This window comes from Podarcis erhardii (genome assembly GCF_964252035.2).
Source record: "Podarcis erhardii genome assembly, chromosome: 4".
Lineage (NCBI taxonomy): Eukaryota > Metazoa > Chordata > Lepidosauria > Squamata > Lacertidae > Podarcis > Podarcis erhardii.
The window spans coordinates 98,150,154-98,165,356 of NC_138508.1; the positions used below are offsets into that span (position 1 = coordinate 98,150,154).

At 43.3% G+C, this 15,203-nt stretch overlaps 1 protein-coding gene across 1 annotated transcript in view; it reads left to right on the forward strand.

Moving 5' to 3' along the window:
* LOC309339859 (uncharacterized protein) overlaps positions 1–12,572 on the forward strand; it is a 42,290-nt gene extending 29,718 nt beyond the window's left edge. The window contains exons 3-4 of the mRNA XM_081858389.1: positions 9,458–9,690; positions 12,173–12,572. Coding sequence (XP_081714515.1) covers positions 9,458–9,516 — 59 coding nt within the window. The 3' untranslated portion in view covers positions 9,517–9,690; positions 12,173–12,572. The remainder of the gene's footprint in view (positions 1–9,457; positions 9,691–12,172) is intronic.
* The last annotated feature ends 2,631 nt before the right edge of the window (positions 12,573–15,203 follow it).

Genomic DNA, 15,203 nt, shown 5'->3' on the forward strand with positions numbered 1-15,203 from the left:
CACAACAAAAGAAGTACATTAGGAGCAAACTCTGCCTGCCTGCCTAATGATTACTTGGCCTTTTGCCATGCTACCTATGGATGCGATGTCTTCAGATCTTGGACGCTGAGCAAGCATTTATGGAAGATCACATTTTGCTGGCCGCTTGTCTTGGGATTAGTCACCATTTGGATGGGCCGACTCCAAGGAAAGCGGAGGTGCTGGAGGATATGGTATTGGTGAGTCATTAAATGCCAATTTGCTCTTGCTTGAGTCATGGCTGGGCTTCTGCTGTGACATCTTTTAGAAAGATGCTCTGCTCCCGAGAGTGTTTTTGTTTCCCCCACATTTCGGCTGATTCATAGCACTGCAGTCTTTGGCAAGGTCCACCTAATCACTCTTTGCAGCGGTACTTCATTAAAGAGCATCGGGGTCAAAATGCTGAACCGTACATATTTGCTACACATCACTTCGCAGCTAAATTCGTAGCAGGCTCAATTCATGCATGTGCTCCAATATGCTGTCTGTAATTCTTCAGATGGCAGAGAAACCAGAACAGATCTTAAAGGATGTGCAGATTTATATGGGTGATATGGCTATATAAGGCTTTCAGTGCCTGAAACATCACTTTGAATTGAAGTGGGGAACAAACTGGTAACTGGCCAGTGTAGGGAATGATACCCTGGTGTTATATGTTCCAGTCTGCCTGCTTCAGTTAACACCCTGGTGGCTGTGTTCCGAACCAACTGTAGTTTTCAAACAGTCTTCAAACTTCAATAAGGCAGGCCATATTGCAGTGTTCTTATTTGGCAGTTGCCACATCTGGCTCCTTGAGGGAAGGGTATGGTTGGCACACCAGCTGAAAGCACTCCTGGTCATTCTAAATGTAGGAGTCATCCCCTAAATAAAATGGATTTTTTTGGGGTGAGATGGGGTGTTGTAGCAGTTTCTTAAAGCAATAAGCTATCATTTTTGAGGCCCTTTCTTAGGAATTTCTTAAAGTGATAGGTCAGGGATCCCCAAACTCGGCCCTCCAGATATTTTGGGACTACAATTCCCACCATCCCTGACCCCTGGTCCTGTTAGTTAGGGATGATGGGAGTTGTAGTCCCAAAACATCTGGAGGGACAAGTTTGGGGATGTCTGTGATAGGCTATCATTTTTGAGGCCCTTGGGGTCCCCACACAGTGTAACACCATTCAAAACAGGTTACATATTTGAAGATTTCCTAAACATCAGCCACCAGCACCTTTTCCCTTCCTTGATTAAGCTTTCATTTGTTCACCCTCGTCCTCATCCAATACTATACTGACATCAGTATTTCAGGAATGAAAAACACAAAAGACATCTGGGTGTCAATCACATACGGATGACATGCCTCAGCCCATAGACCGATATCTGGGCAAGTCTTCTGAGACGGCAAGCAACCAATCCTTTCTTTCCTCTGTCTCTATTTGTCCTCTTTGCCGCGCAGGCTGCGAATGCCTATTTTTAGATGATATCTAAACATTTCACATGTAATAGTTATTGCAAAGCAGCTGTGAGTACATTTTCATGAAAACACCTGAAGGCCAAGCCAGACACTGTTTTCCTCTCCCCAAGGGAGGATTTTAAATCTTATTCAGTTAATTTAAAACAACACTTGAACAGTAAAAAATGGTTTGCTCAGCCTTGCACAGTAAAAACACTGATTTACGACCACAGCGACTTTAGTGATAGCTTTATTATATTAAATTATTTATTGCTGGGGATTCAAACAAATGAATACTAAATACAAAACCAATAATAGACCCCCCCTTTCCCTCCCCGCTCTCTTTTAAAAGTGGTTTCATTCCTTCTTCCTTCAGTGTTCTTCACCAAAGTGAATCTATGACACCACATTGGCTCTTACTGATGCTGTAGAGTGTTCTGCTAATTTCTTCTAGACAGGAATCCCTTTAATGATGCTTTCACGTGTCCTGCATCACTTGTGTGGCCAACTTTTCTGGCAAGTGTGCCATAAGGCAAGTTCCACACTGTGTTGAATTATAATAAGACCGGACTCAGGGCTGCTAACAACAAATTTAAAACACTTAATTGATGCAACAAAAAACAGCATAAAATACAATATAAAACGTGAATAACAATAAATTCAGAATTCAAAAATCAATTTGGGGGGAAATCCATCCAATAAACATTAGATGGTCACCAGGGCTAGCTGGCTAAATTAGTCCTATTTGGGCCAGCGAAGAGACCAGGGGAGAATTAGCTGTGGTTAAAACCAGAGTGGTTAATCTTCATAAAAAGGGGAGGGGGAGGGGAGGAAGGGGAATAAAAGATCAGGCTAAGTTTAAATTGAAAGCCAGGCGGAATAGCTCTGTCTTACAGGCCCTGTGGAAAGAAGTTAAATCCTGCAGGGCCCTGGTCTCATGGGACAGAGCATTCCAGCAGGTCGGAGCCATCACTGAAAAGGCCCTGGCCCTGGTGGAGGATAGTCTGACTTCCTTAGGGCCCGGGACCTCTAAACTATGGTTATTCATGGACCTTAAGATCCTCTGCGGGGCATACCAGTAGCTCCTTTTGCCAGGTTTTTCCTGTAATACACTGAATATGGGAAATAAACCAGAGTATAGGTGGTATTCTATGCCACAGCCTAATCCAGTCCTCAGGACTCATAGCTACTTTCTCGGTGCACTACAGTCTTTTGTTGTTCATGCCACTTTTTGAAACCATGATGCAGGCTGCCCATATCCTATGGTTACAACTCAGAGCAACACAGTTCCAGATTGCCATCTGATATTGGAACAGGGCAACTTGGAGGCAGAGCCAGACCAAATATTTGAAACACAGTCAAAGCACATGACTTACCTCAAGGAACCACGGGAACTGTAATTTTCCCCTCAGAGAACTACAGTTTCCAGCAACTTTAACAAACCACAGTTGTCAGGATTCCCTATGAGAATTCATTTTATTTAAAAGTGTATGATGTGGATTTGCCCTTTGCCATCAATACACAAAAGGAGCATATATCCTCTGCTTCAGTTCTCCCACACCCTGTGCTCTTGTTTTGTACAGAAATCAGTCATTTGGACCTACATATGAATGTCCCTTGTCCCAAACCTTGCTTCTTAACCATTATTTCACTTCTGAATGTGTTTTGTCTATTGGGTATTCGGTGTGGGCACTACAGAAGCTCAGTCAAGCAGTTAAACTCACCACAGGAAACAGCTATTTAGCAGTTATCTTTACCAACACACACTCTTTATGCACACATTATTTATAGGTGTTACAAGAAATCTTCACTCTCTGAGCCCAGAGAGGGCTCTTTGCTACAAAACCTTTGCTGTGCCAAAATCCACAAGTTAAGTTATGAGTTCAGTTGCTTGTAAAGCTCAGCAACCCTTCACAAAGTCTTCAGTCTTCCACAGTTCCAATTCCTTCACAAAGTCTTCAGTCTTCCACAGTTCCAGTTCCTCCACAGTTCCAATTTTCCACGCCACTCCAAACTCTCTGCACTATCCCACACTAAATGCTGTAACCTGAGATCCTTATCCACCCAGCATTACATGCCATTTCTGCCCAGAAACACTGATGCTTGCAGCTGCATTGAAAATGAGTCATCTCTGTTGACTCATGGAGAATTAACCATTTTTTTCACTTAACTTTGCTTTGTAGGGATCAAACTAGATTGTCACCACTAGTCTGTACTGCAGACATCTGTGGATGGCTGCCGTGTGCTTCCACAAGCTCAGACTAATCAATAGTATTAGTTCTTTGCATGAAGAACAGTCCTATGCAGTGATATCCCTGCTTTTCACAAGAATACAATATACTCCAAGTTTGGACTGCATGTCTGAAACTATATTTGGTATTTTGCATCCAAGTGCAATCTGCCTGTGCTCTCCTTGTTGCTGCATGGAACAATGCACAAATCAGACCTTTGGATTTAGTAAGTAAAGCTTTTAAACTTAATTAACAGTGTGTACTCTGTTCATTGGTAGATGGATAGAAAGAAAGAGGGGGGCAAGGATTTTAAGGCAGACTAAACAGGATATGCAAAAAGGTTTAACAACCTATATCCTGTGCTATACTGCTGGTTAACTCTGAGACTGTTTTTAACTCTGTTGGGGGCTCTCTACTACTGGGGAGTGCGCAGAGCCCCACGTTTTGAATTGAGACGCCCAGCCAATTCTTTTGTTAATTACCCGTATGTGGGCCATATATACTTTCTACCTCTGCATATGAACCCACCCTGAACTGCTATTTCCAGTTTTCCAAAGCTACTTCCCTTCTCCTTCTCCCCGCAACTCCCCTGGCCTTGAGCACTGGAAATAAATTAAAGATTTGCTCATGGAAGGGTATACAAGATGGCCAGAAAATTATTTCATATTGATTTTTGTATGAAATGGAATTATTGTTGAGTTAAGAGGGATTCAGGTAAAGTTAGCTATGTTTTCCATACAGCTGGTTGTTCCTGCAGTCTCGCCTCTGTATTTTCTGGAAGCCTGTTTCAAGATTACATTTAGTGACTAGACACCATAGCCTGAATTCTCAATAAGGAGAAATTGGACACCGCACACGTACCCACTGATAGGCTAGGTTGAGCGGTGAGAAAAGAAATGGAGACATCGAATTTGAATAATCCAATTTAAATCCCAGGGTGCTGCACAAATCATTACACATTATTTAGAAAGCAAAACAAACTGATGGAGAGATGATGGCTAACAAAGCAGAAATTAATCCAAAATAATATATGTGAGTGCTGGGGAAATGTCAGTCAAATGGAAGCCCAAGACAATTTTGATTAAAACCAGGAGAAAGAAATGAGTTAACTGTGCTCCGAGTTGATAATAAGCAACATTAGAAGGCATATTGTAGTCGGTGACAGTTATACATGAGAAGAATGACACTGATACAGAAATAATTGGAGAAATTAGTTGCCTGACATCCATGAGAAAGCATTGCTTCCAATAATGTTAAATATGCAATCAATCAACTGGAGCACGGACATTATCGTGGGAAGGATGAAAAAGAACACTGTAAGTGATAAGTTCTTACTAATGACCTATAGAAACTATAGGCTATTGAAGTCATTTGTATTATATGGCTTAATGTGGACAAGAAAAATACCAGCAAGAGCTCCCCCTAGCAAACAATTACAACAACAATGTCCAATAAAATCTAGTATCCCCAAAGGAATGACATTGTGGTGACTCACAGATATATTACAAATACTGATTCAGGCGCAGTAAACCATAGGCGCTTGGGGAAAAAAATACACAGTACATTGCACGGGAACCTCTTCTAGGGAGTTAACATTAAGAAATGCTCACATTGTTATAAAGGATCTACAAACAACAGTTCTCTTGTCCCAGCAGCTGCACATTCTACCACTAAAAGGTGTCTGGGCAGCTGAGCCATTTAATAAAGACTTTGGTCAAGAAGGATCCTAAGTGTATATATTGATGGGCTTGATTTCCCTGCTAAGTATGTTTCTGAAAGGTGATAATCACAGACCTCAACAATTAGCAAGACAGTTGATCTTTGAATACTCAATATATAAATTAGGGGCCTTCCAGGTATTTATGTTGATACTCATCCAAACCATCCTCATCAGCTACCATTTAATTGCAGGCAAGGGCCAGCAGGTTTGTTTGAAGTGCACTGGATTGTGGCCAACAGTTTGATATCAAGCGAACATTAGTAAAGGTTTTCTATTGATAGCAATGATGGGAGAAGTATTCATGCAGCTATTTTGGGCTCATTTTTGGTGTGGTGGTCAGTCAGAGGTAGTTCTTACCATATTCACTAAATGTGTTGCTTTTCTTAAGTGGCCTACTGATAGAAAACCCTACAAAGTTGGTTTCTTTGAAACTGAGCATAAGGAGGCGTCATCTTTATCAGCACATTCTGTGCCCAGATGAAGACCTATGAAGATATATTTAGAGGGAGGGAGAGACTCCTTTCTTTCCTTCATCGCTATTCTAACTACTGGACCAAACAGGGAATCCTAGGTCTATTAAGGCCATATGCCAGAGGGAATGGAGTCTACACTTTCTCCTTTTCATATCTCCTTTTCATTGCAACAGAACTATTACTCATAAGCCACCTTATTGTGTAAACCAGAAGTGGCTAACTTGTGGCCTTCCACTTGGTATGTTGGGCTGCCCTTGAAGATGACTTGGAAACTTCATCTGGTCCAAAATGCAGCAACCTTATTACTGGCTGAGAATGTGTATAAGCTGTGTTGTAAAATGCCTGCACTGGTTCATGTCTGGGCTCAATCCAAGGTACTCACATTAGTGCTTAAAGTCCTGAAAGACTTAGGCCCCAGATATCTGAAAAACTGCCTCTATCCTCTATTGAGCCTTTGGGGCATTAAAATCCACATGGTAGTTCCATGACCTCAGAGGTTCTGGCAGCTTCCGAGAGGGCCTTCTCTGTGGCAGCCCCTAAGGTTGTTTAATAAAATGACACTATATTTAACAATATAAAGAAGGCTGATCGCCGAAGAATTGATGCTTTTGAATTATGGTGCTGGAGGAGACTCTTGAGAGTCCCATGGACTGCAAGAAGATCAAACGTATCCATTCTTAAGGAAATCAGCCCTGAGTGCTCACCGGAAGGACAAATCGTGAAGCTGAGGCTCCAATACTTTGGCCACCTCATGAGAAGAGAAGACTCCCTGGAGAAGACCCTGATGTTGGGAAAGATTGAGGGCACAATGAGAAGGGGACGACAGAGGACGAGATGGTTGGACAGCGTTCTCGAAGCTACAAACATGAGTCTGACCAAACTGCGGGAGGCTGTGGAAGACAGGAGTGCCTGGCGTGCTCTGGTCCATGGGGTCACGAAGAGTCGGACACGACTAAACGACTAAACAACAACATATTTAGCAAGGAGCTTTCTGTAGTGGATTTGGTGCACAGCATTTGTCCTCCCATTATTTTCTTTTCTTCCAGCTATTTTCACCTCATGTAAGGAAGAGTCATACAGACTGTTAAAGGTTGTTTTACATCTTGGTATTGTTTTATGCTTTGACTTTTTTTTTAAAAAAATAAATTGGAATGATTTTTTAAGGAACTGTCAGTAGGATTTCGATGCTGGTGTCCCATAGATGGCTTTGAATGTCTCTCAGCTTTGATGACTTCATATTTTGCAAAAGGGATAGAAATATTTTTATTCTTTGCCTTACTAGCTGCGAGGGCTTTTAGTGCAGTAATTGTGTGTGTCTGAAATATTTATATGTTAGCCCGTTGATCTCCGACAGCCCGTTTTGTAATACCTTTCATCATGTGACTGTTGGCTATGAGGAACACCTGCTGAGCATTGCAGTGCTTTGCACTGGCATATAAGGGTTCCTTCCTATACTAACATGTCAATATTAGCTACTGAACAGCTAGAACAATTTCTGTTCAGAGAAATTGCTAGTTCCGCTCTGTGTTTGGCAAAGTGCTAAAAAACAACAACAAAAACACGTGTGGGGAAGTTAAATGGATGGGACTGGTGCAATCGAGGTGTGGGGGAAGAGGTTAAGGAACCACTTAACCTCTTCCCCCACCCCTCGAGAGCCAGTGTGGTGTAGTGGTTAAGAGCGGTAGTCTCGTAATCTGGTGAACCAGGCTCGATTCCCCGCTCCTCCACGTGCAGCTGCTGGGTGACCTTGGGCCAGTCACACTTCTCTGAAGTCTCTCAGCCCCACTCACCTCATAGAGTGTTTGTTGTGGGGGAGGAAGGGAAAGGAGAATGTTAGCCGCTTTGAGACTCCTTAGGGTAGTGATAAAGCGGGATATCAAATCCAAACTCTTCTTCTTCTTCTTCTTCACTCCGCTGGTGCCAAAACCACTATATGAGGCCATAAAAGGATGTTAGACATTAATGCCCCAATCAAGTTAAGGGGACTGATAGATATTAGAAGGCTTCTGTACAGACACTTCTTCCTGGACTGAGCATTAGTTTGATGCTCATCCAACTGCTCGTTCAATTTAAAATGTCTGCCTGCAGCACATTGCTTTGAATGGGCCACACCCTCTGTCATGTGTTTGAACGCCACATTCTTGTGCAAGTAGGTGCACATTAATACAGTCATATCTTGGGTTACAGGGACGCGGGTGGCGCTGTGGGTTAAACCACAGAGCCTAGGACTTGCCAATCAGAAGGTCGGTGGTTCGAATCCCCGCGACGGGGTGAGCTCCTGTTGCTCAGTCCCTGCTCCTGCCAATGTAGCAGTTCGAAAGCATGTCAAAGTGCAAGTAGATAAATAGGTACCGCTCCGGCGGGAAGGTAAATGGCGTTTCCGTGCGCTGCTCTGGTTCGCCAGAAGTGGCTTAGTCCTGCTGGCCACATGACCCGGAAGCTGTACGCCGGCTCCCTTGGCCAATAAAGCGAGATGAGCGCCGCAACCCCAGAGTCGGCCATGACTGGACCTAATGGTCAGGGGTCCCTTTACCTTTACCTTGGGTTACAGATGCTTCAGATTGCGGTTTTTTTTGGGTTACAGACCCACCGAAACCTGGAAGTACCGGAACGGGTTACTTCCAGGTTTCGGCAGTCACACATGCGCAGAAGCACTAAATTGCGCTTTGCGCATGTGCGCTGAATCGCAACCCGCACGTGCGCAGATGCGCCGCTGCGGGTTGCAAACACTGTGGGTTGTGAACATGCATCCCGCATGGATCACGTTCGCAACCCGAGTGTCCACCGTACCCTCTTTTCATGCAACTAGAGCTGGATCAGTGCCTCAGAGCTTCAGGTTTCTGACCAAACGGTGAGGTTTACAACAAAATGGACATTTATCACCGTCTATTTAACATTGCCCTCAGCGCAGAATGAAACCTTCGGTTCAGGATGCCAAACTAGTTATCGCATCTTGGCTTAATTCACTTCGTTCACTCACTCCATAAAATAGACTTCTTGCATTTGGCAGACTAAACAAGAAGTGATGAGGCACTTAGAGAAATTACGTTTCTACATTATTTCGTAATAAGATGTTAATGATATAAAAATCATACCAGTCATGCAGTTTTGGTCCATGGGAAACCACATGGATGAGCGTGAGGCTTGGAGATGCCAGAGACCAGCCTCCTCTGACTGACATGTTAATGTATCGATGGCTCCCTGCATGAGTATAAAAACTTTTATGACATTATATACAGCTTTTATTAATTCTTCAGCACTAGGTAACTCAGAGCCCAACAGTGTTATCTAAAATGACAAATTAGAGATCTTGGCTCATCATGCACTTTTTAATTTCATGCTTGTCTTCTGCAAAATCTTCCGCTATATATTTTACTTGCACAAAGCATAGATGCGGCACAAAGCTTTAAAAAGCTTTGCAGAAGCTTTGCAGAAGCAACTGTGGGAGACTGGAAACTAGATAATACTCTGATCCAGTCTAACAGGACTCTTGCATTCTCCTATTCTTTTGGTTCAGAACCCCTGTAATACTAGCAATCTCTTTGCTTTTGCTGATGTACATCTTTGTCCGTCTCCACTTCAGGAGACATTCAAGAGAATTGTGAGAATTGGCTGTGTAATGATGAGCAGCTGGATCTGTGAAGGTTCTTAGTTGCATACCCTCCAACATTTCTCCAGCGAAAACAGGGACATCCTGTTCTACATAAGGAAGCTTCTCCTGCGTTTGATCTCTTGCAAACATAGACATCATATACACATCTACATCATTGTGGTGATGCTGATAGAAACTGAGAATGATCAGGAACATACAAGACAGTAAGTCCCATTGAACTCAGTGGAACATAGTTCTGAGTAAAAATGCTTAGGATTGCAGTGTAAGTCTTTACCCAATTACCTGGGAGTAAGCTCTGTTGAACACAGTGGGACTTACTTATGAGTAGACAATGTAAGGCCCCATTTACAGTAAAGGAATAAGCATTCCCCGTGTTTCCGAAGAAATGGCTGGCTGCTGAAGCCTTGCAATTAATTTTTTTGTCAAGTGGATTGTTGACATTTTCCTTCAAAATTATAAGAAGGACTTTGCTTCACTGTTTCCTTCACTTGGTACAGGTATTTTGTTTTCAGTATGAACAGGGATCTGTTGTTGTTTTTTACATTCACACCACTTTTACTTGTTCTCTTAGATGTGGGAGGAGGAAAAAGGGAAATCAGGACATTCCACGATCAAATTGGAAACTGGGACAGTTTCTGTAATTCCAGGACTGTCCCTGGAAAATTGGGACACTTAGAGGGCATGTACCTCGGGTTAAGTACTTAATTCGTTTCGGAGGTCTGTTCTTAACCTGAAACTGTTCTTAACCTGGAGCACCACTTTAGCTAATGGGGCCTCCCGCTGCTGCCGGAGCACGATTTCTGTTCTCATCCTGAAGCAAAGTTCTTAACCCAAGGTAATATTTCTGGGTTAGTGGAGTCTGTTTCTGAAGCGTATGTAACCTGAAGCGTATGTAACCCGAGGTACCACTGTAGTTGCATATACACATTCATGCCATACTCCTGTGTCCAGAATGACACAGAAGTGTGTTTTGACAAGCAAACAGGCACAGGAGTGTCAATGAAAGGACAGCAACCAAGGTTGCTGAAGAGGCCAAAGACCATCTTTCCTACAGGGCCTGCTGGTCAGGAAGCCTAGAGGCTCTTGGGGTGGCATATTGTTTAGGCATCAAAGTTTCATTTTAACTGCAGAAAGGTGGCATACAAATAAATGATGAAGAAGAACGATCACCATAGTGAATGGAATACAATTATTGTGGCTTCCATGGACACTTGTCAAAATTCTGTATACCAAATCTCTGGTTGGTACAGGATTGCCCACCATATCTCATTTGATCCTGGCTTTCATGTATCCATTTTAACATTAAATGAGATATATGTATTGTTCTGAAGGCCGGGGGCGGGCGGGGGATGCTGTGCTTCAGAGTTATTGCTTTTTGGACCTCTTGAACTTCTGCAGTCTTCTTATCGCTGTGACGCATAGGTAGAGTCCATTCCAGACAGCAAGATAATTTTGTGTCAAAAAGGCCCACTAGGCCATGTCTGTTTTCTGGTACCCCAACTCAGTGTGCATGCCCATCCCTATGCATGTGCACACAATATGTTGTATGCAAGAGGAGCAAAGGGGCATACATTATTCAAATACAGTGGTGCCCCGCAAGACGAACGCCTCGCAAGACGGAAAACCCGCTAGACGAAAGGGTTTTCCGTTTTGGAGGTGCTTCGCAAAATGAATTTCCTATGGGCTTGCTTCGCAAGACGAAAATGTCTTGCGAGTTCCTGCGGGTTTTTTTTCCTCCCCCCCTTCTTCTAAGTCGCTAAGCCGCTTATCAGCTGATCCGCTAAGCCGCTTAACAGCTGATCCGCTAAGCCGCTTATCAGCTGATCCGCTAAGCCGCTTATCAGCTGATCCGCTAATCCGCTAATCCGTTTATCAGCTGATCCGCTAAGCCCCTAAGCCGCTAATAGCGCTAATCCGCTAAGCCGCTAATGGGCTTGCTTCGCAAGACGAAAAAACCGCAAGACGAAGAGACTCACGGAACGGATTCTTTCCGTCTTGCGAGGCACCACTGTATCGTGGTTTACACAATATAGCTTAGGAACGCAGGACACTACAGGAATTCGGTGTAGATACGTAGAATGCAATGTGTATGCCCTTTTTAAACACATGATATTGAAAGTGTGGAGATATGCTGTACCACATATTTACATGCCCTATTTGGAAAAAGTGTAGACAAGTACAGGATCAGGCGATTCTGTTTTCAGAGGGGAAATAAGTTTATAAATTAAACTCTTAGTTACTAATGAAAAGCTAAGTGTTTCCCAAAATGCTAACTGAAATCATAGTATGTCTGCATCCACCCAAACACCATAACTAATCAATGATCTGTAGTTGGCTGATGATGATGATGATGATAATCCTATTAACTCTGAGAGGGAATTTTGTGTATGTGTAACTGCATCACAAGGCTGCTTGCTATATACAGCCACGCAGGAGTACCTATTTTAGTCATTAATTGGTGACATTTTTTAAAAACCCAACATTGAGCAAGATAGGATTGGCAGGAGAAAATGTTGTCAAGGCAATGTTGTCATCAGCCTGGTGAAATCATTTCACGACGACGGCAAAATGGCTGTGAAATAATCCTTATAATGCATATGCTCTGTGTAACCAAAGTAAATGCGGTCAACCGCCATACATCAGGATGTGTTTTGAGATACACATTTCACTTGGTGTGCCCTGTAGCTAATGAACATCTGAGAAGGTGAGTCACCTCATCCATCACCTCCTCCGTCTCCAGGCCCTGAAGCTCTAAATCAAGCTGATGCTGAACACAGTATAGCAGGACTGACAAGGCCTACACAGAGACAAGCTCCTTCTGATGTCGGAGGATGAATGAGGTGAAATAATTGGGCAAATACACCTGGTACAACACCTCCTGTGTGCTGGGATTGCACATGCGTCTACCTCACAACCTGGTTCTGCATCTGAAAGAAGAACATTGTTTACTGAATGTAACCAAATACCAAAAACATTGAGCATTTGCAAAGAATATTCTATAACACACCATCAGGGAATTTTACAGAAGAACATAAACAAAAAGGCCAAATTTATGTTTGATGGAATAAACTGCTAACACTTTCTTGATTCTGTCACTGGATATGTTTCCTAATTACTTTCATCAGCATTTTTTTTTTTAGCAAGAAACACAATTTTCTGATTTGATACAACTTGATTCATCAGATAGTTTTACAGACAGCAAGTGATTAACCAGAATGATATGATGACCTTGATGCATATAATTTTTTATACCAGATTTCTCCAGTCATACCAAAGTTGTACTTGATTTTTTTGAGATCAGAAGCATAGTTGATTAAAAAAACCAACAACCCATAGGATAGGCCAGATTAAAATATGCTAACTATTTGTTGTTGTTTAGTTGTTTAGTCGTGTCCGACTCTTTGTGACCCCATGGACCAGAGCACGTCAGGCACTCCTGATGCTAACTAGAGTAAGCAATTAACAAATCTTCATCAGAACTGTTTTAGCTTCATTTTCAGGGCTTCTCTGTTGCACTCTGTGCTCTCTAGATCTAACTGCCTTTGATGTTAACAGTGACTGACATTGTTATAACCAATTCTTATGCTATCTCCACATTCAATAAATTGGGTTCTTTTATCCTAGTAGATCTGATCCGCGATTTAGCCAAATTGCCACCCACTTGTTTTGCCTTGCTTTCATTGTTGCTTAAGACAGATCCAAAGTGATTATTTGGTGTTTAATTCCATTTTGTGTTTAATACCATTTTGTGCTTTGGTCCATGGGGTCATGAAGAGTCGGACACGACTAAACGACTAAACAACAACAACCATTTTGTTATCCACTGTCTCTAATTTCCCACTATCTTGCCTAAGCGGATACATTTTACTTTGGCCTCCTGGTGGTTTAAAAGCTTTCCATCATTTATTTTTCTTGGTGCCACTGATTGTTTTTTGTTTTTTTTACTTGCTACAGTAGACCTTTGGATCAATCACTATAAATGATTTGTATTTACTCCTGGTGTTCCTCTCTTCTTTTTAGAGACAATTCAAGACATAACCTAGTGTACTTAAGCCTATTGATATCAATGATGTATTTAAATCTCTCTTAGATTGTGGCCCGTTAGTAGATCTACAGCTTTGCCTCACATTCTGCTGCTCTGAGTTCTTAAAATTTAGAGAAGCATTTAGTTCCTAAGCAGATCACTAATTTGAGCTGCACAGACTCAAAAGGGATAAATAGGGTGATGTATTGCAGATGTTCTGCATTTAATCATAGTTAGTTGGTTATAATTTTTGTACCAAGGTTGGCACTAAACATGGCTAGCTTTGATTCACAACTCCAGAGGCGATTTTAGTGTAGCATGGCCAGTTTGGCTGCAGGGGGTGCCACAACAATGGTGTTGAATGGAGCATGAGAGACAGGGGGTACTGAATTTTAGCATCACACAGGGCGCCGCTGAAATCTGAGAGCCCAAATTCTGCCACTGACAAGTCCCTTTCAACCTAAGTCAAAGGCAAGTAAAGCAAATGGCCTTAGTAGGTGTGCTGGGCCCAGGGGTAACCCGTGAAACGCAGTCCAGGACTGGTCCAGAATCCGAAGTTTCCGCTGGGAGACAGTCCAACAGGGCCAAGGCAGGACACGAGGCAGGAAACCAGGCAAGGACAGGTACAGGATCTCATGCAGGATCTATCATACAGCAAGGTTGCTCCCACAACCTGGGGCGGGGTCCGACAGCCTTTTATCTTTGTCGGGGTAGTGACTGGTCCTGATCCCCCGGTGACTTACTTCCCTGTTTCGCCCGAAGGTGAGCACTCCTCCTGCGAGTACTCAGGTCTCTCCTCTCAGACCTTAGTCTCTGCAGCTTGGGAGACGTTGGTGGGTTACTAGACCCAGAGGCCACCTCAGCCTCCCCTGACCAAACCAGTAGAGGAGCAGCTGTAAGTGATGGCCCACCTGAAGGCGATGAGGTAATCCCCACATCTGGAGCCAGGGCAGGCTCAGGCCCCTGACTCGGCCCAGCTGGTGTTTGTTGCAGGGGAACCTGTGCAGACTGGGACTCTTCAGGATCAGGCCCCAGACTTGGTTCAGATGATGCCTGAGGCAAAGGATCTGGTGCAGACTGAGTCTCCTCTGGTTCTGAGTCCGAGCCCGAGTCCCAGGCCATCACAGTAGGAGAGAGAAGAGGATGCTTCATTCTGCCTCCTCAAAGCAGTAAGCTACAGCCTTCAAAGTCTGCATTTAAAGCATTTCTCTCATCATGAGCCACTTCCACAAATACCCTCCATGGACATTAATGGAGCCCTGAACTCCACAGTGAACTCAGGCACTCTGTAATCCCGAGAAATGGGCATGGGTGGCCATCATGAAGTTCAGTTCCTTGTTCTAACACAGGGGTCAGCAAACTTTATCAGCAGGGGGCTGGTCCACTGTCCCTCAGACCTTGTTGGGGGGGGTGGACTATATTTTGAAAAAATAAAAATAAATAATGAACAAATTCCTATGCCCCACAAATAACCCAGAGATGCAGTTTAAATAAAAGCACACATTCTACTCATGGAAAAACACCAGGCAAGCCCCACAAATAACCCAGAGATGCATTTTAAATAAAAGGGCACATTCTACTACAGTGGTGCCTCGCAAGACGAAATTAATCCGTTCCGTGAGGCTCTTCGTATAGCGGTTTTTTCGTCTTGCGAAGCAAGCCCATTGACAGCGGATTAGCGCTATTAGCAGT